We start from the raw sequence: 27488 nt of genomic DNA, 5'->3' as shown, positions 1-27488 counted from the left end.
GCCTGGTGTGGCCGCCGAGGCAGAGGGGAAGGCCACTGAAGGTACTGAGTTGGTAATGAGGACGGGACTGCTACTGTTGGTGTTCCGGTTTCTTCTGCTGCTCCTACTACGACTGCTACTGGTGCTACCACTACGGCTACTATTGCTGCTACAGCTACTCGTGGTATCGCGAGTGGGCTCTATTGTCACTGTTGACTCACAATATTTTCATGAATATTAGGTATGCTATACTCTTGTTTTTCTTAAATCCCAATTTCTGGTTCGGTGACACCTCACTGGTAGCCACCTCAGCCCTGAAAATTTTGGCGACCTCGTCAGGATTAGGCTATTATGGTCTCACCATTTTGAATTGATCGTTTGGGCGTTGTCGTTTCCGGGGATTCCCCCGACCTGCTGTTCTGCCAAACTTTGTACTGGGCCAATTATCGGATTAGAGCCTGATAAACTTTGTCCCCACACCCCAACCCTCTCTCTCTCTCTCTCTCTCTCTCTCTCTCTCTCTCTCTCTCTCTCTCTCTCTCTCTCTCTCTCTCTCTCTCTCTCTCTCTCTGCATATACAACCTACATTTCATGCAAATTTATTTCTGTCAGGGACCTATATTTGCCTATGTATCATTAGAATTTGAGAAAAAATCTCCTGCCAGTCATTCAAGCTTATCCCTCTCTCTCTCTCTCTCTCTCTCTCTCTCTCTCTCTCTCTCTCTCTCTCTCTCTCTCTCTCTCTCTCTCTCTCTCTCTCTCTCTCTCTCTCTCTCTCTCTCTCTCTCTCTCTCTCTCTCTCTCTCTCTCTCTCTCTCTCTCTCTCTCTCTCTCCATTGTAAATTTCGTTTAAATGTGATAGGTTTTCTTTTGGATATGATATTTTCCTTAAACTGTGATGTTATATTTTTATTTTTTGGTTACGACTTTTTTTCCGTATCTGAATCCAATCTCTGAGAATCTTCCATAGAGATTCAGTACATCCTTTGAAGGAAGTATTTTCCTTCAGTTCTTCCTTTACTTTGTGTAGTGTTGGGATCTCCTTCCTTGCATAAAATCCCAAAACTTTTCTTCAAAAAAAATCTTATTTACAGGGTAAATAAGCTCTTTTCTCGGCTGTGGAGGTGACGAGAACGAATGGGAGAGGTAGCTTCCATCCTGGTTGGCGGCGCGAGAGGAAGTGACCTTTGGATTAACACAGTCAGTCTGACCGTCGGTCACCCATGGAAAAGTGACAACGCTTGGAGGAAACGTTGCCAAATATTGTGGTGTTCGTAAAAAAAACAATGCAAGTATCATTAAAAAATATATATATATTACACTAACTTGCTTTTTTTAGAGCATCACAATGTATATATATACACAGCACCCGACATGAAGTGTGTCTTGGTGTAAGTGTGGCAGTCACAGGCCAGGAAATCCCCGAAAATGACAACGCCAAAAAGGATGGATAGTGATGTGTGAATATTTCTGTCACCAGCACTGTCAAGTGCATATGCTGACATTTGTTCCTGTTGAGTTGTCTGGCTCGTTCCAGTACGAGCTTTTGTGATTATCGATTTTGTTTTCTTTTCTCTCTAGGTTTGTCATCAAGATGTCTGATTTTGAAAGGCTCTAGTTGCAGGCAAAAACGTTGGGTCTACAAAGCATAGACGTGGGCCAGTGGATTATACAACAACAAGCGCTAGGATGGGAGGAATGTCAGCGAGAGAAAGCTCAAAAAGAAGCAAGAGAAGCTCAAGAACGACAAGCTGCGAGAGAAGCTCGGGAACAAGCTTTTTTTTTTATGTAGGAGGAACACTGACCAAGGGCAACAAAAATCTAATAAAAAAATGCTCATTGAAATGCCAGTCCCATAAAAGAGTCAAAGCAGTGGTCAAAAATTCGTGAATAAGTGTCTTGAAACCTCACTCTTGAAGGAATTCAAGTCAAAGGAAGGTGGAAATACAAAAGCAGGCAGGGAGTTCCAGAGTTTACCAGAGAAAGGGATGAATGATTGAGAATACTTGTTAACTCTTGCATTAGAGAGGTGGACAGAATAGGGGTGAGAGAAAGAAGAAAGTCTTGTGCAGAAAGGCCGCGGGAGGAGAGGAGGCATGCAGTTAGCAAGATCAGAAGAGCGGTTAGCATGAAAATAGCGGTAGAAGACAGCTAGAGATGCAACAATGCGGCGATGAGAGACAGGCTGAAGACAGTCAGTTAGAAGAGAGAAGTTGATGAGACGAAAAGCTTTTGATTCCATCCTGTCTAGAAGAGCGGCATGAGTGGAACCCCCGGCCAGCGGAAACGTCTCATAGAAGCTGTTTTAGCTAGAGATGAGACGTGAAGTTTCCAGTTCAGATTATAAGTAAAGGACAGACCGAGGATGTTCAGTGTAGAAAAGGGGGACAGTTAAGTGTCATTGAAGAAGAGAGTATAGTTGTCTGGAAGGTTGTGTCGAGTTGATAGATAAAGGAATTTTAGAGGCATTGAACAATACCAAGTTTGCTCTGCCCCAATAGGAAATTTTAGAAAGATCAGAAGTCATGCGTTCTGTGGCTTCCCTGCGTGAAATGACTACTTCCTGAAGGGTTGGACGTCTATGAAAAGACGTGGAAAAGTGCAGGGTGGTATCATCAGCGTAGGAGTGGATAGGACAAGAAGTTTGGTTTACAAGATCATTGATGAATAAGAAGAAAGTGGGTGACAGGACAGAACCCTGAGGAACACCACTGTTAATAAATTTAGAAGAACAGTGACCGTCTACCACAGCAGCTATAGAACGGTCAGAAAGGAAACTTGAGATGAAGTTACAGAGAGAAGGATAAAAGCCATACGAGGGTGGTTTGGAAATCAAAGCTTTGTGCCAGACTCTATCAAAAGCTCTTGATATGTCTAATGCAACAGCAAAAGTTTCACTAAAATCTCTAAAAGAGAATGACCAAGACTCAGTAAGGAAAGCCTGAAGATCACCAGTAGAGCGGCCTTGACGGAACCCATACTGGCGATCATATAGAAGGCTGTGAAGTGATAAATAAGAATCTTCCTGTTGAGGATAGATTCAAAAACTTTAGATAGGCAGGAAATTAAAGCAACAGGACGGTAGTTTGAGGGATTAGAACGGTCATCCTTTTTAGGAACAGGCTGAATGTAGGCAAACTTCCATCAAGAAGGAAAGGTAGATGTTGTCAGACAGAGCTGAAATAAATTGACTAGGCAAGAAGGCACAGTTTCGGAGAACAATAGGAGGGACCCCATCAGGTCCATAAGCCTTCCGAGGGTTTAGGCCAGCGAAGGCATCGAAAACATCATTGCGAAGAATTTTAATAGGTAGCATGAAGTAGTCAGAGGGTGGAGGTGAGGGAGGAACAAGCAAAAGTCTGAGCAAAGGTCTGAGCGAAGAGTTCAGCTTTAGAAATAAATGTGATAGCAGTGGTGTCATCTGGTTGAAATAAAGGAGGGAAAGGAGAAGCAAAGTTATTGGAGATATTTTTGGCTAGATGCCAGAAGTCACGACGGGAGATAGGTCTTGAAAGATTTTGACACTTTCTGTTAATGAAGGAGTTTTTGGCGAGTTGGAGAACAGACTTGGCATTGTTCTGGGCAGAAATATAAAGTGCATGAGATTCTGGTGATGGAAGGCTTAAGTACCTTTTGTGGGGCACCTCCCTATCATGTATATCACGAGAACAAGCTGTGTTAAACCAAGGTTTGGAAGGTTTAGGTCGAGAAAAAGAGTGAGGAATGTACGCCTCCATGCCAGACACTATCACCTCTGTTATGAGCTCAGCACACAAAGACGGGTCTCAGACACGGAAGCAGTAGTCATTCCAAGGAAAACCAGCAAAATACCTCCTCAGGTCCCCCCAACTAGCAGAGGCAAAACGCTAGAGGCACCTTCGCTTCTGGGGGATCCTGAGGAGTGATTGGAGCTATAGGACAAGATACAGATATGAGATTGTGGTCGGAGGAGCCCAACGGAGAAGAGAAGGTGACAGCATATGCAGAAGGATTAGAAGTCAGGAAAAGGGCAAGAATGTTGGGCGTATCTCCAAGACGGTCAGGAATACGAGTAGGGTGTTGCACCATTTGCTCTAGGTCGTGGAGGATAGCAAAGTTGAAGTCTAGCTCACCAGGATGGTCAATGAAGGGAGAGGAAAGCCAAAGCTGGTGGTGAACATTGAGGTCTCCAGGAATGGAGATCTCTGCAAAAGGGAAGAGAATCAGAATGTGCTCCACTTTGGAAGTTAAGAATTTCTTATAGTCAGAGGAGTTAGGTGAGAGGTATACAGCACAGATAAATTTAGTTTGAGAGTGACTCTGTAGCCAGATGGTAGAAAACTCTGATGATACAAGTGCGTGGGCACGAGAGCAGATTAAGTCGTTGCGCACATAAACGTAACATCCAGCTTTGGATCAAAAATGAGGATAGAGAAAGTAGGAGGGAACAGAAAAGGGGTTACTGTCAGTTGCCCCAGACACCTGAGTTTCAGTGAGGAAAAGAAGATGAGGTTTAGAAGAAGAGAGGTGGTGTTCTACAGATTGAAAATTAGATCTTAGACCACGAAGGTCGCAGAAGTTAATGAAGAAAAAGTTGGGGGCGGTGTCAAGACACAGGATCGTCATCAGAAGGGCAGTCCGACCTGGGGACATTTGTGGTACCCTCCCCAGATGGGGACTCCGAGGCTAGTGTAGGAGTCGCCATGAATTTTGAAATTTTGAGTGAAGGGTGTGCGTGTTATTAGGTGTTTGTTGTTTTGTGTGGAGGAAGAGATTTGTCTTTAGAGGGCAGGCTGTGACTGCCCTCTTCTGTTGTCAGACACAAAGGGAAACGTTCAGTGAGGTCACAGCTGATCCAGTGCTTTAGACCTCACTGGGAGTAATTATCGTTTCGGCAGGTGCCTACTGCCTCCTCCTGCCTGTACGATCAAATACTTCAGCAACTGCATAGAGCCTCAGTTGGGTTTCTTTCTTCATGCAGACTTTCTCTTCTGGTGTTGGTTCATATGATGATGATGATGGTGTAGATGATGTATCTTCTTTATCACTAGATGCTGACGATGAAAGTTGTTCTTGCAAAAGTAATTTTGTTCTCCTGTGTTGTTGCAATATCCAAAGTTCCTATTGCCATTTTGCGTTCATTTTTGCTCTTTGAGTGACACTTTTCGTTCAGAAGCAGCTACATTTAATAAAATCAGGGCATTTGGAAGCTGAGATGTCAAATAATATGATTTTAGCCAACTTCTGAAACTCATTAAGTTTCTGGTTTTCACATTTCTTACTTGATTTCATTGATTTGATCAGACTTGCTATCTTATCACGATAGGTTTTCAAAATCTGATGCATCTGAGCATTTGAAACTGTTGGGATGGGGACTAAGTTCCACAAGTATTCCAACTACTAAAGCAACAATGTCTTTGAAAGTGGGTTCCTTATTTGAAGTTTTTAACTCACTTCTCACTTTGTGGTAGTATTTCATAACGTCTTCATAAGTAAGTAAACATCTTAAACTCAGATCTTTCCCTGTACCAAATATTGAGCAGGTAAATGAGATTCTAGTTGTAGCCATTCTGCAAAGAATTATGTAACCTGTAAAATATGACACACTGTACTATATATTATAACAAAATTATAATTCATCTATATGAGGCACGATCTTTACCTCTCGGGGGCGAGCGTGTTGCCTCCACCACTGACGAACACGGAATGTTGGCTAGTGAGGACAGACTGACTGACACGCACAGGCACGTACTCACATAGGCACACGTGAACATATCCATGTACAACCGACATAGAGCTGCCACCTTGTGATGAATTCTGGGTTGTTGATTTTAAATAATTAACAAGCAGAGAGCTGCATTAAATGTACTTATAATAAAGATTTTTAAAAATAATAACAATAATAAGCTTTTACACCTTTCCTAGGGAAAAGAATTGACTACGTTTCTAGATGTAAAAAAAAAAAAAAAAAAGTTTGTAGCTAATTTCAAGTACAAGTGACCAAATAAATGTTAGATATCTATCATTTTACACGGACGGCACATCTGAATATGTGCAAGAAATCTGTATTTATCAAGACTTTGTGATGTTCCCGGGGGCAGAAAATGTTAACGTAGGACAACACACTTGGAAATGCAACTATATGGAGTCCCTATCATCAGCTTTATCACTATCAGAAATAGTGTTATGCATGTGGAAATATATTCCCAAAAGTGCAAAATTTACAATATATATATATATACTCGTATATATATATATATATATATATATATATATATATATATATATATATATATATATATATATATATATATATATATATATATATATATATATATATATATATATATATATATATATATATATATATATATATATATATATATATATATATATATATATATATATATATATATATATATATATATATATATATATATATATATATATATATATATATATATATATATATATATATATACATAGTGTTGTAATGCAGCACTTTGGGAAGAAGAAAGTGCAGAACTGTCATTTCATTGTGATTTCACTTAACATACTTCCTTCTCAGAACTCTACGTACCGCTCGCTAGCTTCACCACTGCCAGCATTCATGTGGCGGGTCATCTTAGCAGCCGTTGGTCTAGTTGTGATAGCTGTGGTCGAGGGGTTTTATCTCTCTGCGTTCTTCCGACAGTCCCTGTTGTCAGTTGTATTGTTATTCTATAGTGCGCATACTTGATACAGCAAGAATACAGACTGATCTCCGACTGCTGGCTGCCTGACGTTGGAAAGATCAGCCTCCATTTATCTGACATCCGCATAAGTAACGTGCATCAACCAATTGCATCAATCAGTGCATCAATCAATATCATTGGCTATTCCGGTAATCGTGAAGGTGTGCTGAGGTCAGGTGCTGTCAGGTCGGTAAGATAATTCAAGAATGTCCACGTGTGCGTCCAGATGTGCACTTTACGGTACACCCACATTTAGTGCAGCAGTTCTTCAGTTTTTTTTACTTCTTGAGGGATTTTTATTCAAGTCTGAGCCTCCAACCACACCACCATAGCAAAAATTACTTCCAAATTAGTCAAATTTCCTTCCTTTGATTTTCTTTAGTTGTGGGGAAAAGATTTTTGTCAGGGAAGTCCAAATATGAAAACTAAGGTGAGTGATACACCATTCCGAAGCAAATGTTGCGTATTTTTCTATGGAGGATCATGTGCTTTGTGTGGTGATGCACTGTTTTATAAAGGTAGGACACTACGACTTAGCTTCCCGTGCCATTGCTGCTTTTATTTCCATTTGTCCTACCAATTATGAAAAGTTGATAACCATACTCTTTTGCGATACTTCAATCCATAAATTTTTCAGCACCCTTTCGTGTGTGTGTGTGTGTGTGTGTGTGTGTGTGTGTGTGTGTGTGTATACGTGCGAGTGTGTGTGTCCCTATATACCATCAGAGGAACAACACTAATCGTCCGTGTCCGGCCCTTCCTTTTATCCATATCGTGTCTCTTTATCTCCTACCACTCACCTTTTCTTTGTATACAGAAGGAAGCGTCTACGGAGGACTCGGTGGTGCTGCTCAGCGTGTCTGAGGCAACGTCGGGCCTGTTCAAATGCGAGGTGATGGGTGAGGGTCCCTCTTTCCGCACCGCCACCAAGACCAAGATGATGACTGTCACTGGTATGTAGGACACTTGCAGGCTGATGCCGGAATGGATGGGAGATAAGATGATCATAGTTTCGATGTGGTCATGTGGAGGATGAGCAGGAAGTGCTGAGACGATATTATTGGCGGTACTTCAAAAGAGATGGAGGTTCGGTAAAGCGAAGGTATCAAATGTGGGAAATGCATGCTTGAAAGCTCCAGGTGTTGATCACTTTAAAAACAGAAGAGGAGGATTGAAGCGACGATGCAGTTTATAGTGATTTTTTGTGGTTTCAATAATTTTGACTTTTTTTTTTTATAGTAGTAGTAGTAGTAGTAGTAGTAGTAGTAGTAGTAGTAGTGTCATGGATAGGGCAAGGTTAGTTGTTTATATTTTTTTTTAAGTTGAAGAAATTTTCTTTTTATTGTTGTTTGATGTGATCTTTAATAACTAGATTATATATATATATATATATATATATATATATATATATATATATATATATATATATATATATATATATATATATATATATATATATATATATATATATATATATATATATATATATATATATATATATATATATATATATATATATATATATATATATATATATATATATATATATATATATATATATATATATATATATATATATATATATATATATATATATATATATATATATATATATACGAGTATATATATATATATATATATATATATATATATATATATATATATATATATATATATATATATATATATATATATATATATATATATATATATATAATATTTGCTACAACCAGGTTCAGCCCCTCTCACGTCTGCCACTAATTTGGGTCAGCCTCCTAAGCCACCTTCTATGTGAGCTTTTTTGCAAGGCATAAATACAACGAATCCAGACCCCTACTGGTCGTCTAAAACTATTAAATCTCTGATGTCGCCACTTAGTTTCATCCACTGACCGAAAAAGATATATAATGAATGCAAACTTAATCCTCCTTACTGGAAACAATCAATAATCAATGGGGCAGACAGTACAAACAATGTACGCGCACAGATCGAGGTATAACACCTCACTGGATAACTACCCCACAGTAACGGACCGCCCCACTTCCAACAGAGTATTATAAGCTCGGGCCACACAACAGTGCATTCACCATTTTCCAGAAGATAGACCCCACCTCTTATAAAAGTGGTGGAAATCCTGGAAGAATGTGGACAACTGTAGCCAAGCACAAGTTATGAGATAATCCTCCAATTTCAGGCACACAGCCGCAAGCCTGGACATTAGTAGCATTTGACAAACACACAACACGCACACACAGTAGAACCACAATGAGACACTACAATTGGAAGGAAACAAAAGATAGGGGAGAGGACAGCGCCTTCTTCCATCAAATAAGATACGAGGACAAGCAAATATAAATAATACTGTTCATGGAATATTCTTCCATAACAAGAGTAGCCATAAGCTGAGCCGCAAATACTCACTCAATTAGCAGGCTCTCTTCAGATTCTGGCCTTTCATTGGGCCTTATGTTGTAGGCAACAAAATAATAATAATAATAATAATAATAATAATAATAATAATAATAATAATAATAATAATAATAATACAATAATAATAATAATAATAATAATAATAATAATAATAATAATAATAGGCGTTACACAGCAAAATTCCCATCCTGATCTATAATATATAGTCCTCCCTAAGTGCGCCTTTGCCTGGACTCTCCTCTGTAAAGTACATCTCTCTCTCTCGTATCTCACTAGCTTCTAACCAACTGACACGTCGCATACAAAGGCAAACGCGCCCGCCGACTTGGTCACATGACAATGGAGGGGAAAGAAAGGGGGAGGAACGGAGAGCCGGGAAGGCATGGTGCGCCATGCCTCACAGCCCCTCAATACATGGCAATAACATTTTAATAAGTTTGTTTGCTGAATGTCCCTGAAGGGGCTGGTTACAACTTAACTGTGTGCATGATGTACGTTAATTTGTATCCTTACAAAGGGTAGTGGTTTTAGTATGGTGCATGAAAGAGAAGTTTGAGGAAATAAAAATATGTGTATTTAGCCTACCCAACTTGGCAACCACAGATGTCACAGATTTATGTCATCAACTCCCTTCCTCTACCCTTCTTTATCTCTCTCCACTCTTCTGTCCCTACATCTCTTCTTCAATAATTTGCACAACTCATATTTTTTTCTTTTAAGTTACACACACACACACACACACACACACACACACACACACACACACACACACACACACACACACACACACACACACACACACAAACCGTCTTGACCTCACACGGGCAGGACGTGTGACCTTGGCGCTCTCGAGCAGCCTCAGCCAGCTTGTTGGCCTTCCCCGCCCCCTAGTGATAGTGACCTCAGTTTGTTTTGTTTTTTTACTTTTCTGTTTTCAACTTTTAGCGTTTAGTTTGAGGCTCGACCTGGTGGGATTGTTGTTTTTGTGAACACTTGTAGCGAATGCGTGTGATACATAAAGAAAAATGAGTGCTTCAGTGCAAAAGTACGAACGCAACTACCTCCTGCGTCGTAGACGAGGATCTGGGTACCCGCCACCCAACGTGATACAGTGCCTTAAGTCCTTAAAACTATTTCGAAACCGAGGATCGAGAGGAGGCAAAAGTGTGGTGCGTCCCATCAAGGTAGTGACCTCCAGTGCCAGAGACGACCGCAGGGTGGAGAAGAGGGAATACAAACACTTTGAGGTGCCGAGAACGTGGTATAGTCTTCCCTCACTCCTCTTATTTAATGCAACGTCTCTGGCCAACAAGATGGACGAAGTGATTGTGACGGTGAGATCTACTTGTGCGGACATTGTGGCGGTCACTGAGGCGTGGCAGATTGTTCCTGAGGTGTGCACGATGCAGGACTACCGGCTCTACCATCACCTCAGGTCAGGGCGCAGGGGGGGGGCAGTGGCCGTTTTCTGCCGCTCTGCCCTCAGCCCCTCACACCTCCCTGTCGATATTCCTGCCGGTGTGGAGGCCCTGTGGGTGAGAGTCACGCCCCCCTCCCATCCCAGCAACACGGCCTCCATCATAGTCTGCGTCGTCTACCACCCCCCACGAGCCGCCACTGCACAGTTGCTCACCGCTCACATCATCAACACTGCTGATGCCCTGAGGGTGAGGTATCCTGCTGCCAAGCTGGTCATCTGTGGGGACTTTAACAGATTAGATATCAACGATATCCTACACCAGCTCCACCTCACCCAGGTCGTGGACTTCCCCACCCACCAGCAAGCCATCCTCGACCTTATACTCACAGACCTGGGCCAGCAGTACTCGCCACCCAAGCCGCTGCCTCCCATGGGACGGAGCACCCACCTCTCCATACTGTGGTCACCCACACCCACCACCTCGACCCCCCGGTCAGCTGTCACCAGGACCCACCGCCCCATGCCTGACTCAGCCATGAGGGAGTTTGGGCAGTGGGTGACACAACACCCGTGAACCGAGGTGCTGGATGAGGAGGACGTCCACGTAAAATGGCAGAATTACGTCGCCACCACCACAGCAGCCTTCCACCACTACTTCCCAGCCAAGAGCGTCACAACGCACCCGTCTGATGCTCCCTGGATGACGCCCCGCATTAAAAGACTCATGCGTCAGCGGACCTGGGCGTTCCACTCCTGCCCGGTCCTTTACAGGAAACTAAGAAACAGAGTAATCAGGGAGATTAAGAATGCAAAGGCAAGCTATTACCCAGACAAGATACACCACCTCAAGCTGACCAACAACAGACAGTGGTACGCTAAGATCAAAGCTTTGTGTGGCTTACAAAAGCACACTTCATCTCTTCCTTGCACCTCACACCTTCCTGCTAATCTCGCGGCTCAGGAGATGAACAATCACTTTGCTGCTATCTGTCAAACCTTTCCTCCCCTCCACACCACTCCGCTTCCTGCCTATCTGCCCGCTCCCTCCCCTCCACACACTGTCCAGGCGATGGATGTTTTTAAGAGAATACTTAAATTTAAACCAAGATCCACCACACCCACTGACCTTCCTATAAAAATTTACAAGGAATTTGCTGTAGAGCTAGCAACACCGCTATGCTCCATAATAAACGCCTCACTCTCCCAACACTCTTGCCCCACGGACTGGAAGACATCTTACGTCACACCCATCCCCAAAACTTCCAGTCCTCAGTCACTCAATGACCTCAGGCCAGTCTCTATCACCCCCATCCCTAGCCTTATTTGTGAAGATTTTGTATATGACTGGGCATACACCAAAATTTGTAACACCGTGGATATCAGACAATTCGGAAATATTAAAGCCACCTCCACCTCACATTACCTGACCAGCTTCCTTGAATTCATCCACAGCCACCTGGACAAGCGAAACACCTCTCTAGCTGTTGCTTTTGTGGACTTCAAAAAAGCCTTTGATCTTGTTGATCACACTGTTGTCATCAGCAAGGCAGTAAGTCTGGGTCTCCCTCCTAACCTGATAGCGTGGCTAGCCGACTTCCTCACAGGGAGACGTCAGGCCGTTCGCTATCAGGGCTCTGTCTCTAATTTCCAACAGCTGACATGTGGAGTCCCCCCGGGGACCAAGATGGGTCCTCTATGCTTCCTCCTCCTCATCAACGACGCCCTCACCGACACCCCCCATCGCTGGAAGTATGTGGACGACTGCACCGTGGGCGTCCCAGTTTCCACCAAGAACCCGGACTACTCGCCACTGCAAGCAATTCTGGAGCGACTGCAGACGTGGACAGAGGAGAGCAGGATGACCATCAACCACAGCAAAACTGTGGTGATGCATTTCTGTACCTCCTCTGTACCAGTGCCCCCTCCCCGGCTCACAGTGGGCCCTCACCCCCTCCAGGTGGTCCAATGTGCCAAGCTTCTCGGAGTCACGGTGGACGACCAGCTGACCTGGAAGCAGCATGTCGCCAGCACCGTGAGATCAGCTACCTACAGGCTGTACATGCTGCGCAGACTCAGGTCGCTGGGGACGCCGACAGATGAGTTAAGGGGGGGTGTACCTTACCTTCATCCTCCCCAAACTCATGTACGCCTCCCCAGCGTGGTCCTCCTCCCTCACACACACTCAACAGCTACAGCTAGAGAGTGTGCAGAAAAGGGCGTGCAGGGTCATCCTTGGCCCTGCATACACCACCTATGAAGAAGCCCTGACCACCCTGAGTCTGTCCAGAATATCCACCAGGCACCGAGAGGCTCTGGAGAAGTTTGGGAGGGGGCTAATGCATCATCCGCGTCTCAGAAACATGCTGCCGCCCGACGCGCCTCGCCCTGTCCGTGCCACCAGACACCACAACAAAATAACGCCCCTGAAGGCGCCGCGCACGGACCGGTACAGACTCAGTGCGATTCCCACCATGGTGCGAGCCATCAATCAATAGTATTTCCCTCCTAGATTAGACTTACCTTTAGGATTAATGTTAAGTTTTTCCCCATCCCCTATGTACATTTTCAGTTTGTCAACTGCCTAAATAATAAACCGTTTATTATTATTATTATTATTACACACACATCCAGCTTACTAAATTAACCTACAGCAATTAAAACTCAAGGCTCTGTACATGACTAATCAGAGCAACTCACATCATACTGAAACAGGGGCGCACACCAATTACACAACAGAGCTATAACACTAACACAAACAGTCATCGTGACAACAAGAAACAACAAGGCTCCACCTTGGCGCTTCTTACTCTAAGTGCCGTTTCCTCTTCCTCCTATTCCCTCAACAATCAACATCCGTCTCTGGCTTTCAGCCAGGACCTGCCCGGTTACCGGTTAACCCGGTTACCTCCCCGGTTACATTGGTGTAAGGGCCTGCTCCTACAGGAAGCTGTATTCGTGTCAATTTTCACCCAGGAGCTACAGCTGCTCTAGCTTCTTTAGTAACTCATCTTTTTTTTTTTTTCCTCCACCTTCACTACGTCTCCATCTATAACCAACCCCTGCTCCAACATGAGCCTGGCCAACATGCCTCTAGGCCAGCTCCCCTGGTTCTAGCAACTGCTCCAGTGTGCAATAACTCATCACACCCGATTCCTTGTCGCTTCGAGCTATGCGGCATCCATCATCGCACACTTTCTTACTCGGCCCCAGCACCTGACATTTAATAACAGCTTGGCCGCACGAAGCCCCCAGCAACACTGAGGGTGCTTCCTGAGCGCCAAGCAACAAACTATCACCAGCAGCCTCACAGCAAAACATCACCAGAAACTTGTCATTTAGGTGTTTTGAGCATATTAGGCAGCAAAACGCTTAAAAAGCAAGAAAAACACACTTTATGGGAAAACGAGATAATTAACACCGTCTCTCGACGCTACGCTCACGTCAGTTACATCATCATCATAACTCTCAAAGGAATGAGGGATCGGGCTAGGAACATCTCGCACAATCCCCACACCAACGAACAATACCAGCCATAACACGAAGGAGAAGGCCCCCAGACAAGAGGTAATCAGGCTTGCTAACCTGATCAACGTGGCCACACCCGGCCACCTAAACCGCCTTAACTGTTCTCTCGAGTGTGCTAACTGCACACGTGCGTCCTTAACTGCGGATGGCACAATAAAATGGATCTCCAAACCTCTGATCCCCTCTCTCAGCGAGCTATACAAATTATTGTTATTATCTTCAAACACTGTCCGACCCTCTGCTCCCTTCCCGTTCATTCCTGTCTTATCAAGATGTGGGGCAATACATCCCTGAGACAGAACCCTCTTTAGGCACACTGATAACTGTAATAGCAGCGACCATCACAGGTGGCTCACTACATGAGCAAACACCCACCATGCCTGGTCCCGGCAGGGAAGCAGCCTGCTCCCCGCCTCTGGTACACTCCACAAGAGAGGAAACTCCCACCTCCCAGAGTTAGGAGTCTTCCCACCCTCGGCAGTGACCCTTAACACGCCAGACGCACTAGGCTAGGGCCCGGACTGAGTACCAGCGCCCACAACCTCCATTCCAGGTGATAACTCCACGTGAGCGCCACCTCCGAGAGGCTCCGCAGGGTGAGGGAAACCTCCAAACAAACGAACTAAACCCATCATCCCAGCCTCACCCTCGGCAACACTCCTACGAAAATCATGTGGTAGCTCTACTGTAGTACAGTCAGCCCTAACACTCAAGGACGAGTCCAACTCTCGCCCAGACATTCGTCATCAGTGGGGCAGGTTTCTGGGCACTCTGCCCCCACTGCAGCATCAACACAAACACTGCACTCCTCTTGTGGTGGCCTTGCCTTATTGTAGTCGATTCCAGGAGTCACAGAACGTACGTGCACCCGACGGAACGAAAGAAGGAAAGAAGAAAGGTGTGGATGAAGAACAGGCTTAAGAAAAGGCCTGAATTCACCCACGACAACATTCTACAGGAACTTGGAATCTCTTCTCCTGTAGACTACAAGAATTTCCTATGTATCGACAAGGGAATGTTCATTGATTTGTTGGGAATGGTTATGCCACCTGCTCTTACGCCAAAACGACTGAGTGTTCTGTATACTCGCCATGGCTGGTGATGGAAGACTGGTTTTGCTCAATCATTGTCACACACTGTCAATCATGACCGTGCAAGCGTCATGATTGACGGCTAAAAATCAAACCATGATGGACCTTTTTCAATCATTTGCGCAATTCTTCATTCATACCCACACACTACGGATATGATTGCTGATTGCGCAATCATGATTGGTAATGTATGGGGGCCTCAAGTTGAAAGATAATTCAGCATTGATTTTGAAGGAACAATCAGAATTTCATTCAGCATTTCAAGGCTTTTGTAACAAAAAAAAAATTAAAAAATCCAATAAATCCTGTTTTGTTTTCCTTCTGGATTTAACACCAGACAAATAATATCCACATAATGTCACGGACACCAGATGTTGTTGTACGTCTGCAATGAATTCCATTACTTCGTAATTATCATTTGTTTGCAAAAAGCTGTTTCCATCCACAGCTCCACAGATTACGAAAATTCATAGCATCAAATAGTGTATTTAGAATATATATGGATGCTATGCCTGCTTCATAACATTTTAATTCTGATATTTCTGTCTAAGCAAAACTAGAGTCAGCAACTGAACTACTAAGCAGCTGAACAGCAAATATACATTTTTTTTTTTTTAATACCGAATGTGTGCGGTTCTCAACATATTCCCGCGATGCCAACTTTCTTTTTCTTGTAGTTCATGGAGTCTTTATATAAATTCCCTTTTGATTGCACTGCCCTATCCATCAAAAAAATTACCTAGATCTCCTAAAACATTCCTCACTAATTTGAACATATGTCATGGATTAAGAAAAATGCACACTGGCTTATCTCTAGACGAATGATCGAAATGTGACTTTGTAACTAGGTTCTAAGCTGCAACCGAGATGCTTCAGCATACAAACATTAGGAGATAAACCATCAAAAGTCGGGGATGCATTATTTACTCCAACTGTCAGTGCTTCCAAAACGACATTACTGTGTGGACTATGGTGTCATTAAGAAAGTGTATGAGCGTGAAGAGGAAGCTTTTATTTACCTGATTCGGTCCAGAGCGATACTCCCAAGTAATTATCTTACCTCACCCTAACCCCACCTTTCAACATAAATTTCAACTAAGCGACCACCCACTAAACATAGAGGCCTATATATACGAGTATCATGTTGAACGATAAGTTCACTCATCATGAAAACAAGGAAAGTGAAAAGAAATATATGATGATCGCTTTTGCAATGAACCACTGTTACTTGCAGGAATCACAAAATATGAAAATGTGATTAATAATTGCTACCAAGCGATCGCTGCCTCAGCCCGCCTCAGCTCTCAATAACAACGATAAAAGCAATTCGCTTGACTCATGAACTCATGGCCCCCACCATCCTTTATATTTCCATGATTTCCTCATTTTATCACGAGAGGGAACTACATACTTGCTTAGCCAACGCTTCAGATTATGATGCTGTCAGCAATTACTAACTCACAAGTCCGGCTAAGCACATTTCAATTCCTACAATTCACTTTCTCCGTTCATCGTATAATAATAGGTATTAACAGGTATAGAGGTACCGGTAAAACATAACAGTACTTGACATTATTCCCCCACTTAAATTACTACTACCACGTCTGTGTTGACTGTAAAACTAAGTACTGAAGCAAGAAAATAATAACAATAATGAATGAATAAATAAATAAATGAACATTATAAAATAAATTAATCAATTCGAAAAATAAATAATAATAATACAATAATATACTGACTAACATTTCATATATGTATATATATATATATATATATATATATATATATATATATATATATATATATATATATATATATATATATATATATATATATATATATATATATATATATATATATATATATATATATATATATATATATATATATATATATATATATATATATATATATATATATATACATATATTCTATGAAACATTATAGAATAAATTAATTAATTAATAAAATAAAATAAATAATAATACAATAATGTACCAACTGACTGATTGATTGATTTAAGTTGTGGCGCCGCAACATCGCGGTCATATGTCGCCGCTAAGAAACTTTAAAAGCCGCAAAGATTGTTGGTTAAAATATTTATATAAAAATTATGGGATGGTTAAAATATTAAAAATCACTAAAAAGAGAATGTACACATAAAAAAAAAAAAAAAAAAAAAAAAAAGAAATGGGATGAACCATCAGAACCTGAAGTGCTAAAAATGAGAGGTTTGGTATGTTAATGTATTACCTAATTCATTTGATTTGATTTAAAGTGAGTGGGTACTGACCCCACTAACCCAGACCATTGTGTCTGCCGTTGTTTGTGAAGTGCACAAGACACTGACCCCACTGACCCAGATATCTGACGCTGTTCATTTTTATGCCCAAGATACTGACCCAGGATCCAAGACCCAACGTTGTTCGTTATGTTTGTTTCTCACTTGCCTTCATGATCTCCCAGTGCAAGGATAAAGTTCTGCTCAATATTGTATTTCTTTTAAAATAAATAGAAGAACAGTTAAAGGGTAAACTATAATTTGTTTAAAAGACCAGCCTTCACCACAAATATAAGAACCTCATGTCCCGGAGAGAGAGCCCTCTCTCCAAGTATCAGCGACAGCAACATCTGGAAAGTCCCATCCTCATCACGACAATGGAAAAGATATCACTCCCCCAACTCCACCAGACGAGGACACTCCACTACAAAGTGTCGCACTGTAAGGGGAACTAAGCAGTCATTACAAAATGGTTGGGTTTCCAGGGACAAGGTAACCATGGGTGAGACACATGTGACCCGTCCGGAGACAAGCTAGTGCAGGCTCTGAGCGACGCTCCCGCACATGGACATACGTTCACGGACAGGAAGCAATAGAATTAACCTCCCCATCTTCGTAAAGGCAATCAAAGTTTCCCACTTGCTCTACCATCTTGCATGAACTGCCATCCTTATGCTGGAATGTAAGTCGTGAAATGGGATAGGGATGAAAGGAGCGGCCCAAGTTGCTATTTCCTTAGGCAGTCTATCTGCCTTCCCACTCCCCAGAATACCAATGTGTGCTGAGACCCAACAAAACCTGATGGAGTAACCTCTGCGCTGTAAAAGGCAGAGCCAGTGAAGAACTGATAAAACAGGTCGATGAAGAGAAGAGGAACTCAAAGTTTAAATAGCAGAAAGAACACTGCGGGAGTCGCTCATAATGGGGTGTGAAGAGTAAAAATAATCCTTAAAGCTAGGATAATGGCAGACAGCTCTGTCGTAAAAACTGAAGCAACACCGGGGAGGTTACCACCTCAACAGAACAAAGGGAAGATAACACCAAATCCGACCACTGCATCAGATTTTGAACCATCTGTAAATACAGGGACGGAGTCAGAATGTGCAGAATAGTGTTCTAAGAATAATGCATGGGGCTCACAATCTGGTAGTAAGTTCTTACTAGCAGGACCACAGAGAGAAAGATGGGGGAATTGCCAATAAGCAACTCTAGGGAATCGAGAGGGACATACAGAAAGGTAAGGCACATTTAATGTCACCATAGCAGATGCAATCCTGAAACCGAAGGTTTAGGAAAACTCGGGTGAGAAATAAATAGTTGAGAACGTCAATCGCAGGAGATTGACATACAAGAGACTAATTCAGGAAGACGTTGGACTCGATACCAGCACCTCAGTAATATGGACTGGTGACACAAATCCCATGGAGAACACCAGCATACACCAGTAAGCTAGGGATTGGGATGAGCGGAAGTTGCCAGGCGGATATCAGCGTTGTGCAGCGAACCCAACACAAGAAGCCGAGCCTCAGTAGCAGACAAATAAATTTCACAACTGTACTCCAATTTCAAAAGAATAAGAGTTCGATGCAAGGCCAGGAGGGTGTGTCTGTCAACGCCCCAAGAAGTATGAGCCAAAACTCTTAGACATGACAGCGCCTTCATACAAGCGACTGTCAAATATAAGTCCCAGGAAAGGAGTTTCCTCCGCACAAGAGATTCTTCTATCATATAGGTACAAGGCGGCAAAAATGTATGGCCACAGTCTTCGAAGCCGAGAAACGAAATCCCCGAGTTGCGGCCCACTGAGAAATCCTATTGATTCCCACCTGCAGCTTCCTCTCAATCAGTGGCATCCGCGCCGCAGAAAAGGAGATAGACAAGTCATCGACATATAAGGTACCACGAACTCCTTCTGGAAGTACACCAGTGACACTGTCTATAGCTACAGCGAAAAGTGTGACACTAAATATACTTCCTTGCTGCATGCCATCTTCAAGTGGGCGAACTGACAGATCGCCACTAACCTGTACCCATAAAAAACGACAAGATAAAAACTTGTATAAAAACAGGGAGTCGGCCATGGAGACCAAACTCGAACAGATTAAGTAAAATGCCATGATGCCAGGCTGTGTCATACATAAGCTTTCTCTAAATGAAAAAAAAACATGTGATATGGTGATGTTTATTAACAAATGCCTCACAGATGGAAGATTCCAGAGACAATGAAGCATCAGTCATGGACCTTATTTTCCTAAAAACCCTACTGAATAGGAGACAAGTAATTGCTTCTCTCCAAGTACCACATAAGTTTGACGATCACCATTTTTTCCAGCAACTTACAAATGCATGAAGTTAAAGAAATGGGGCGATAACTGGTCGTTAACTGAAGATCTTTTCCAGGCTTTGGAATGGGAATAATTACAGCCACACCCCAAGAAGATGGAAAATCACCGCTATTCCAAATAAAGTTATAGAGGTCAAGTAAAGAGGTAAAAGCTTCATCGGACATGTGGCGCAAAAAGGAATATGGGATGTCATCTGAACTCAGGGATGAATCATAGCACTGGGAGAAACACATGCGTAGCTCAAAGAAAATGGGATGTTATAGGTCTTTCCACCAGGGAAGGCAAAATTGATGCCAGCAGATTCCAAATGTCGACAATGAAGTGCCAATGGTGCAGTTGGATCCTTTCTAGAAACACTAGGAAAATGCTCAACAAACAGGTCGGCAACTGGCTTATGGTCTGCCACTGTCCCCCCATCATGGGATACAACAGTTGGGGGAGATGCAGAATACTTCCTAGATATTTTGAGGACTGTTGAAGACCTCGGTGAGTGAAGTGCATACTGTGATGGAAGTGACAAAAATCTCCCAAGACTCCAACCAAGCAATCTTTAAGGTGCGACGTGCACAGGCACCTCCAAGCAGTGGATGTCTCCACAATATTGTCGAAGGCAAGAAAAGGCAGCATGCTTTTCTCGAATGGCAGCTATACAATTTGCATTCCACCAAGGAACAGGATGACAAGAGGTCTTTGGAACGGATTGAAGAGCAGCAGAGTGCAAGACATCAGTGAATGTTACTGCCTCATCACAATTTCCTATCTCATCTACAGAAGGCAGGGTTGCTGAGTTCCGTGAATATGTGCCAATCCGCTTTATCTAACGCCATTGGGGAGGACGTAACTGTGGTGCAGAATCAGTTGACTAATAAAATTGAGAAATGATTGCCCATATACAGGGTGTAACGTGAGTTTCTGCAAATACTGAAAGAGGTGAAAGAATGTGTAATTCTAAGTAGAAAATTTTCTATGCACATATGTATTTTAAGGCTTTGTTTACCCATCAGAGGAGTTGAAAATGTATGGGACTCGCGGGTATGCTCTGCGTGTAACTATGAGGTGACAGACAGACTTGCACTGTCAGCCTCGGAGGTGCCACTTGGTCAAATTATGAATGGCTTAATCTTATTTTTTTATTTATTTTTTTTCAAACTGTGAAATATTACAGTATCTTATAACAAGACAAATGGTATTAAAAAGCACGTAATTTAGCGATAAGCATTACACAACAACATTACTGCGGTGATTAAAAGTACTCCTTTAAAATGCTCCGTGGCATCATCGAAGCGAGGGAGGAAGGGGGGGGAGCGAATCCAAGCGACCTTGAAAACAGCTGAGTGATGATACCACGTAGCATTTTACAGGAGTACTTTTAATCCCCGCAATATTGTTGTCATGTAATGTTTATCGGTAAATTACATCCTTTTTAATACCATTTGTCTTTTTATAAAATACTGTAATATTCCACAGCTTGCAAAAAATAAGATTAAACCATTCGTAATTTGACCAAGTGGCACATCCGAGGCTGCGACAATGCAACTATCTGTCCGTCACCTTATAGCTACACGCAGAGCACACCCGCGAGTCGCATACATTTTCAACTCCTCTGACGGGTAAACAAAGCCTTAAAATGCATATGTGTATAGAAACATTTTCTACTTAGAATTACACTTTCTTTCACCTCTTTCAGTATTTGCAGAAACTCGTGTTACACCCTCTATAAATCTGGTACAACACTTTAATTAAAATCAAGAAAGAGAAAGATCTATTGTTGTAAAAGTATTGGTTTAACTATGGAAATGGGTACTGTCTCCAATTTACAATGTTATCAAGGTCATTCCTTTCAATATTAACACTTGGAGGCAGATATAGGCTGCATAATGTATAAAACCGATTTATAAAAATATTAACAGCAACAGCTTGCAGCAGCACCAGACGTACGATTCGATGCTTTTATTTGCATTCTGCCATCATAGAGTGAGCATCTTCTTCCTGGTCTAAGGATGAATTTCCAGCACTTGGGATAAACGCATGCATGAACAGCGTGCCAGACTTACGATTCGATGCCTCATTTGCGTTTTGCTATCACTGAGTGAGCACCTCCCTGCTGGTCTGAGAATGAATTATGTATATGACATAGCTTGTGGTTTCTTGGGACGGTTCGACTATTCAGATACATACAGAGTTCCTAATCCTATCACAAAACTATTGTCCTTTGTCAGGGCAAGGAGGAGGGAAGGATAACACACTTGCACACAGGTAGGGAGGCTACATAGCATCACTAGGTATTATGTATATACTCATGTGTATTTACATAAATGGGGAACACGCAGTACACAATGCATACACACTTTCATACACTTATTTACACAATTTTATTTACATATTTCATCATTTTATAGTGCATTTTACATAGTACATGATATACATGTGTCGTAATATATACATGTACATTACAACTCACTGATTAAACTGGTCACAATCAGAAAAATCATCAATCTATTGACCACATCCAGGAGCTCATCACCCAAAAAGGTTATCTGGATTAGCGGAAGGCCTCGGGCCCGACAGTAAGCTGCCAAGGACCGCCTCTCCTCCAAATAATGCACACAGTGAAGCAGGATGTTCTCAATAGAGAGGGTAATGTTACAGGTGGTACATTGTGGTGGAAATGCGTTGGCTATGTAGAGGACCATATGTGTAGGGAGGATGCAGCCCATCCTGAGGCGTGCGAGGACTACCTCCTCTCGCCTTGTGGGGCGAATGGAAGAGGCCCACTCACCCAGGATGGGTTTGAGTGTACGGAGGTGTAGGTTGTCCTAATGACACTGTCACAAGAGTTTTCCTGATAATTTAACAATTGAGAGACATAACTGCAGATCCCAAAGGAGGTTCCACGCTCCCTTGAGCCCTGCAGCAGACCTACCCAGCATGTCAGCCTGTTCATTCCTGTGTATACTAGAATGTCCATGTTCCCAAACAAGTGAGAACATCATACAACAAGAATTCAGCTTATTAATGATTTTGCTCTGGATCTCATTTGTATCCGTGTAGCCAAACTTTATTGCTTGAAGGGCTGCCGTAGAGTTCGATAAAATGACATTTGACTGGTGACGTGAATTTATTGCAAAATCTATGGCTCAATCAATAGCAAAAAGTTCAGCAGAAAATGCGGATGTATGGGAAGGCAGTCTGAACCTTAGGGACATTTATTCAACCACATACTTGCACCTACATGTTCACTCATCTTGAAGCCGTCGGTGTAGAGATGTAGGGATGTAGAGAGGCCACAGATGAGAGCCCAGAAACGTTATTATGAACTCATCAATAACCCAGCTGTGACCTCACTGAACGTTTCCCTGTGTGTCTCACAGCACTAGGGGCAATCAAAGCCTGCACTCTAAAGACAACTCTCTTCCTTCACACAGGACTACATGCACCTAATTACACACACACCCTTCATTAAAAAATATAAACTGCTTTTGCTTCTATCTGGGGACTGACACCTCAGTGGGCCTTATATATATATATATATATATATATATATATATATATATATATATATATATATATATATATATATATATATATATATATATATATATATATATATATATTCCCGTTGAACGGTGCACCTCCTACATAAGAAAAAATAAATAAAAACAATCTTCTGCTTCCGAAGCCAGCTGATGGTGAAGGTGATGTGAAACGTTCCCAACAAATAGGCAGCACGAACTGGTCCGCGGCGTCCAGTATGATACCTGTCTGCTGGTAGAGTGTGCAGTTGAGCTGTAACTGGACGCTGGACCGCAGTGTGCAGTTGGTGCCAAATTATTTTACTTGCTATTGTACCCAGGGGAGCCTTCCGCACCGTCTTGATCCCATGTGACCAAAGTGGACAGTACACTGGTGCATGACATGATGTCTGAGGGCACAAGTCACAGAAGGATTGTCCAGGTGCTGAGGAAACAGAAAACACTACGTATAACTGCTCAAGTATATTGAAAGTATCCTTGATACAGAGAGCATAACTGACTAGCTCAGGGAGCAGACTGTGACTAACTAGGCCCACAAACAAAATAATGAATAGAAGCGTAATAAATGAATGAATAAATAAATGATAAATAATAATACGTCTAGTAATCACTGCAATAGCAACAATCATAATAGGTATAAGAAAATGAACTCATACATGTACATACTATCATATGGCTCAGCCACACCTCAGCTGCAGCCTCGCAGCGAATAAAATATAAAAATATGGGGTGTCACAAGGGATTATAACAATAATAATAATAATAATAATATATATATATATATATATATATATATATATATATATATATATATATATATATATATATATATATATATATATATATATATATATATATATATATATATATATATATATATATATATATATATATATATATATATATATATATATATATATATATATATATATATATATATATATATATATATATATATATATATATATATATATATATATATATATATATATATATATATATATATATATATATATATATATATATATATATATATATATATATATATATATATGTGTGTGTGTGTGTGTGTGTGTGTGTGTGTAAAAGACGAAACACTACTCCCACCTAAACGAGCCGAGGAGCAGAACCTGGTACTCTTCCTTCTTCCACCACCTGGGAGTGCAGGAGAAGGTCAGCTTGTGTTCTCCACGCCAAGGATACGGAGGCAAACACAGACCACAGTCTTGGGTTTATTATTGTTGTACAACAATGCCCGGGGGAGCAGCCGCGGGTGGCCGGCGCGAGAGTCGAAGCGAGACTGACCACTACCTCGTGGCTAGGTTCCCCCCGCTCCCAGGTGCTTGACCTGACCTGACTTTGAGTCTGGTCGGTCCCACACCTGGGAAGCTTAGCATGTTGGGAATCCACGAAGATTACCGTGGAGTGACTAGCCGGCTGGCCAGTCACTAGAAGTGCATTATCGGGTTCTTGTAGTGAGCATAACAACCCTTCCTACGTCAGTATAACTTCAGCATTCGCCAGCGATGGACGGACTACATGATCGCCGGGTTGGATTATATCATAAGAGGTAAGAAACGCATTCTTTTATTTTCTTATTGTTTCTAAAAATCAATTTATAGGTGCATCAATGTTGCATAATTTAAGAAATGTAATATATATATATATATATATACTCGTATATATATATATATATATATATATATATATATATATATATATATATATATATATATATATATATATATATATATATATATATATATATATATATATATGTATATATATATATATATATATATATATATATATATATATATATATATATATATATATATATATATATATATATATATATATATATATATATATATATATATATATATATATATATATATATATATATATATATATATATATATATATATATATATATATATATATTTTTTTTTTTTTTTTTTTTTTTTTTTTTTTTTTTACTTTAAATTTACATTTGAGAATAAGTGAGCATATAAATTATGTACGCATGGGGTGTAGCCCGGGCAACAGATATAAAGTGGTATTTTTACCAACAGAATAATGTAAATTGCATAAAAACATTTAATTAAGAATTTTCTTCAATAATTCACGTAAATTTCATATTTTAAATCCATCCTTTAAAATATTTTTATTTGCTTAGCATATCTTGGTCAATTTTCTTAAGACAAAACAGTAGAACGACCAAACCGTAGCCTACCAGCCTCTCCTACAAGAATACAGAATAATAACTATAACCCTTGTTTTTGTTTGCAGAGCTAATAGCCTAACAGTCCAGGAAATCATCGCACAATTGGAAGAAGATCCACCTAATCATCCTACTGATGTTTTCCTCATGTCATCTCAAGATATCGGAGGCCTGACTGACGAGGACAGCGAGAATAAGAGTCCGGTGTAAAAAATCCAAATCACCTTGGTAGGGGGATCCTCAACCGCCAGGTAGAATTAGTGACCTTTCACCAGGAGGATGATTATGACGATGATCAAGCTTCAACTGTTGATGATGTGCGGTTACGTGCTACTAGAAGAAAGGAGAAAAAACTGAAAAAGGTGGAAGACTACTGACCCTGACGACCTCATGGAGGGACCTTCCAGTGGCCCCGCGCGCATCTCTTTTACCAGCAATTCTAGTCAAAAGCAACGCCCACGAGTCAATCATGTGGCTGCCAGTGACTCCAGTGAAAATGAGGACCAGATCATGACCCAGGGGGATATGAGAAAGCTTCCCAGGATTAAGAATGGAAAGAGGATGCAGTCTAAGTCAAAAAATGACCTAGGAAAGAAAATCCCCCCTTTCTGCGTTGAGAAATGGACAAAGACAACTCTTCCTATTGACCCCGATGTGATTAGGACTCTTACGATTATCTCATTCTGTTTCTGCCTGATTCTTGCATTGACAAGATTGTCAAGGAGACTAAGAGATATGCAGGCCGCCAAAACAACCAGGATTTTTGGTCAAGGGCCAATAGGAATATGATTCGCGCCAGCCACGCCATTATGTACTTGAGTGGATATCTGACGGCATCTCGGAAGCACATGTACTGGCGAAGACGCGAGGACACCAACAACGCACTTGTAAAGAAGGCCATGTCCAGAAATGCATATGATGATGTAATGCGGTACACTCACTTTGCCAACTTGAACAAGCCTAACGAAGACGACCCTTTCTGGAAAGTAGCCATGCTTTTCAGAAACATAAATGACACGGCGACCAAGTATGGAGAGAGGACGGAGTTTGTCAGTGTGGACGAGTCAATGATAAGGTATTTTGGCCCTCACCCCCTCAAACAGTTCATGAAAGGCAAGCCAACACGTTTTGGTTTCAAAGTTTGGGTCCTGGTGACCACATTTGGTGAGCTCATAATCTGCACTCCCTATGGAGGAGCCAAGACTCAGGTCTTCAAGTACGGGCTGGGGCAAGGACCTGACATTGTCTATAGATTGGTACAGAAAGTCAACATGGCAGAAGGATTAAAGATCGTGGTTGACAATCTGTTCACTAGATTTGATCTGATGGACAACCTGGCGAATAAAAGGAAGGTCCGTGTTCTGGACACAATGAAGCAGATCATGCTCTACCACATTGATGTCCCATCCAAGCAGGAGGCTTCAAGTATGAAGAGAGGTGAGACGAAGTCTACCTATATTGACGAGGACAAGGTCATCGTGACCTGGAAAGATGGAGGACCTGTTTACGTTGCGGGCAACTATGTGGACGCCGAACCTTTGGGGAAGTGCAACAGGTAAATCAAAAAGTTTTGTGGGAGGGAATTGAAATGATTTATAGATATCAATCTATAATTCCCAATCATTTTCCAAAAGTTTACTCACTAACGCTATTTACGTATAATTATTCTTTGGATTTAGGTATAGCTTACATTTATTCTTATATATATATATATATATATATATATATATATATATATATATATATATATATATATATATATATATATATATATATATATATATATAAACCTCATTATTTTTTCTAGGTACTCTCGTGATGCAAAGAAAAAGATCGAAGTTGACCAGCCTCACATGCTGAGGGTGTACAACAATCACATGGGCGGAGTAGATCTCATTAACAACCTAGTTTAATGCCATGCCATCCACACGCGAAACAGAAAGTGGT

The 27488-nt window shown here is 41.4% G+C and overlaps 1 protein-coding gene across 3 annotated transcripts in view; it reads left to right on the top strand.

Annotated features, from left to right (window-relative positions):
• LOC135104923 (uncharacterized) overlaps window positions 1-27488 on the top strand; it is a 158928-nt gene that overhangs the window by 62277 nt on the left and 69163 nt on the right. For all 3 annotated transcript variants that reach the window (XR_010270598.1, XR_010270597.1, XM_064012686.1), the window contains exon 3: window positions 7510-7645. Coding sequence is in view for 1 of the 3 variants with exons in the window: in XM_064012686.1 (XP_063868756.1) it covers window positions 7510-7645 (136 nt within the window). In the remaining 2 variants the exon portion in view is untranslated. The remainder of the gene's footprint in view (window positions 1-7509; window positions 7646-27488) is intronic.

The sequence above is a fragment of the Scylla paramamosain genome, chromosome 11 (assembly GCF_035594125.1).
Source record: "Scylla paramamosain isolate STU-SP2022 chromosome 11, ASM3559412v1, whole genome shotgun sequence".
In the NCBI taxonomy this organism is placed as follows: Eukaryota; Metazoa; Arthropoda; class Malacostraca; order Decapoda; family Portunidae; genus Scylla; species Scylla paramamosain.
The sequence above is the reverse complement of the archived record's forward strand: the minus strand, read 5'-3'. Positions and strand labels throughout refer to the sequence as shown.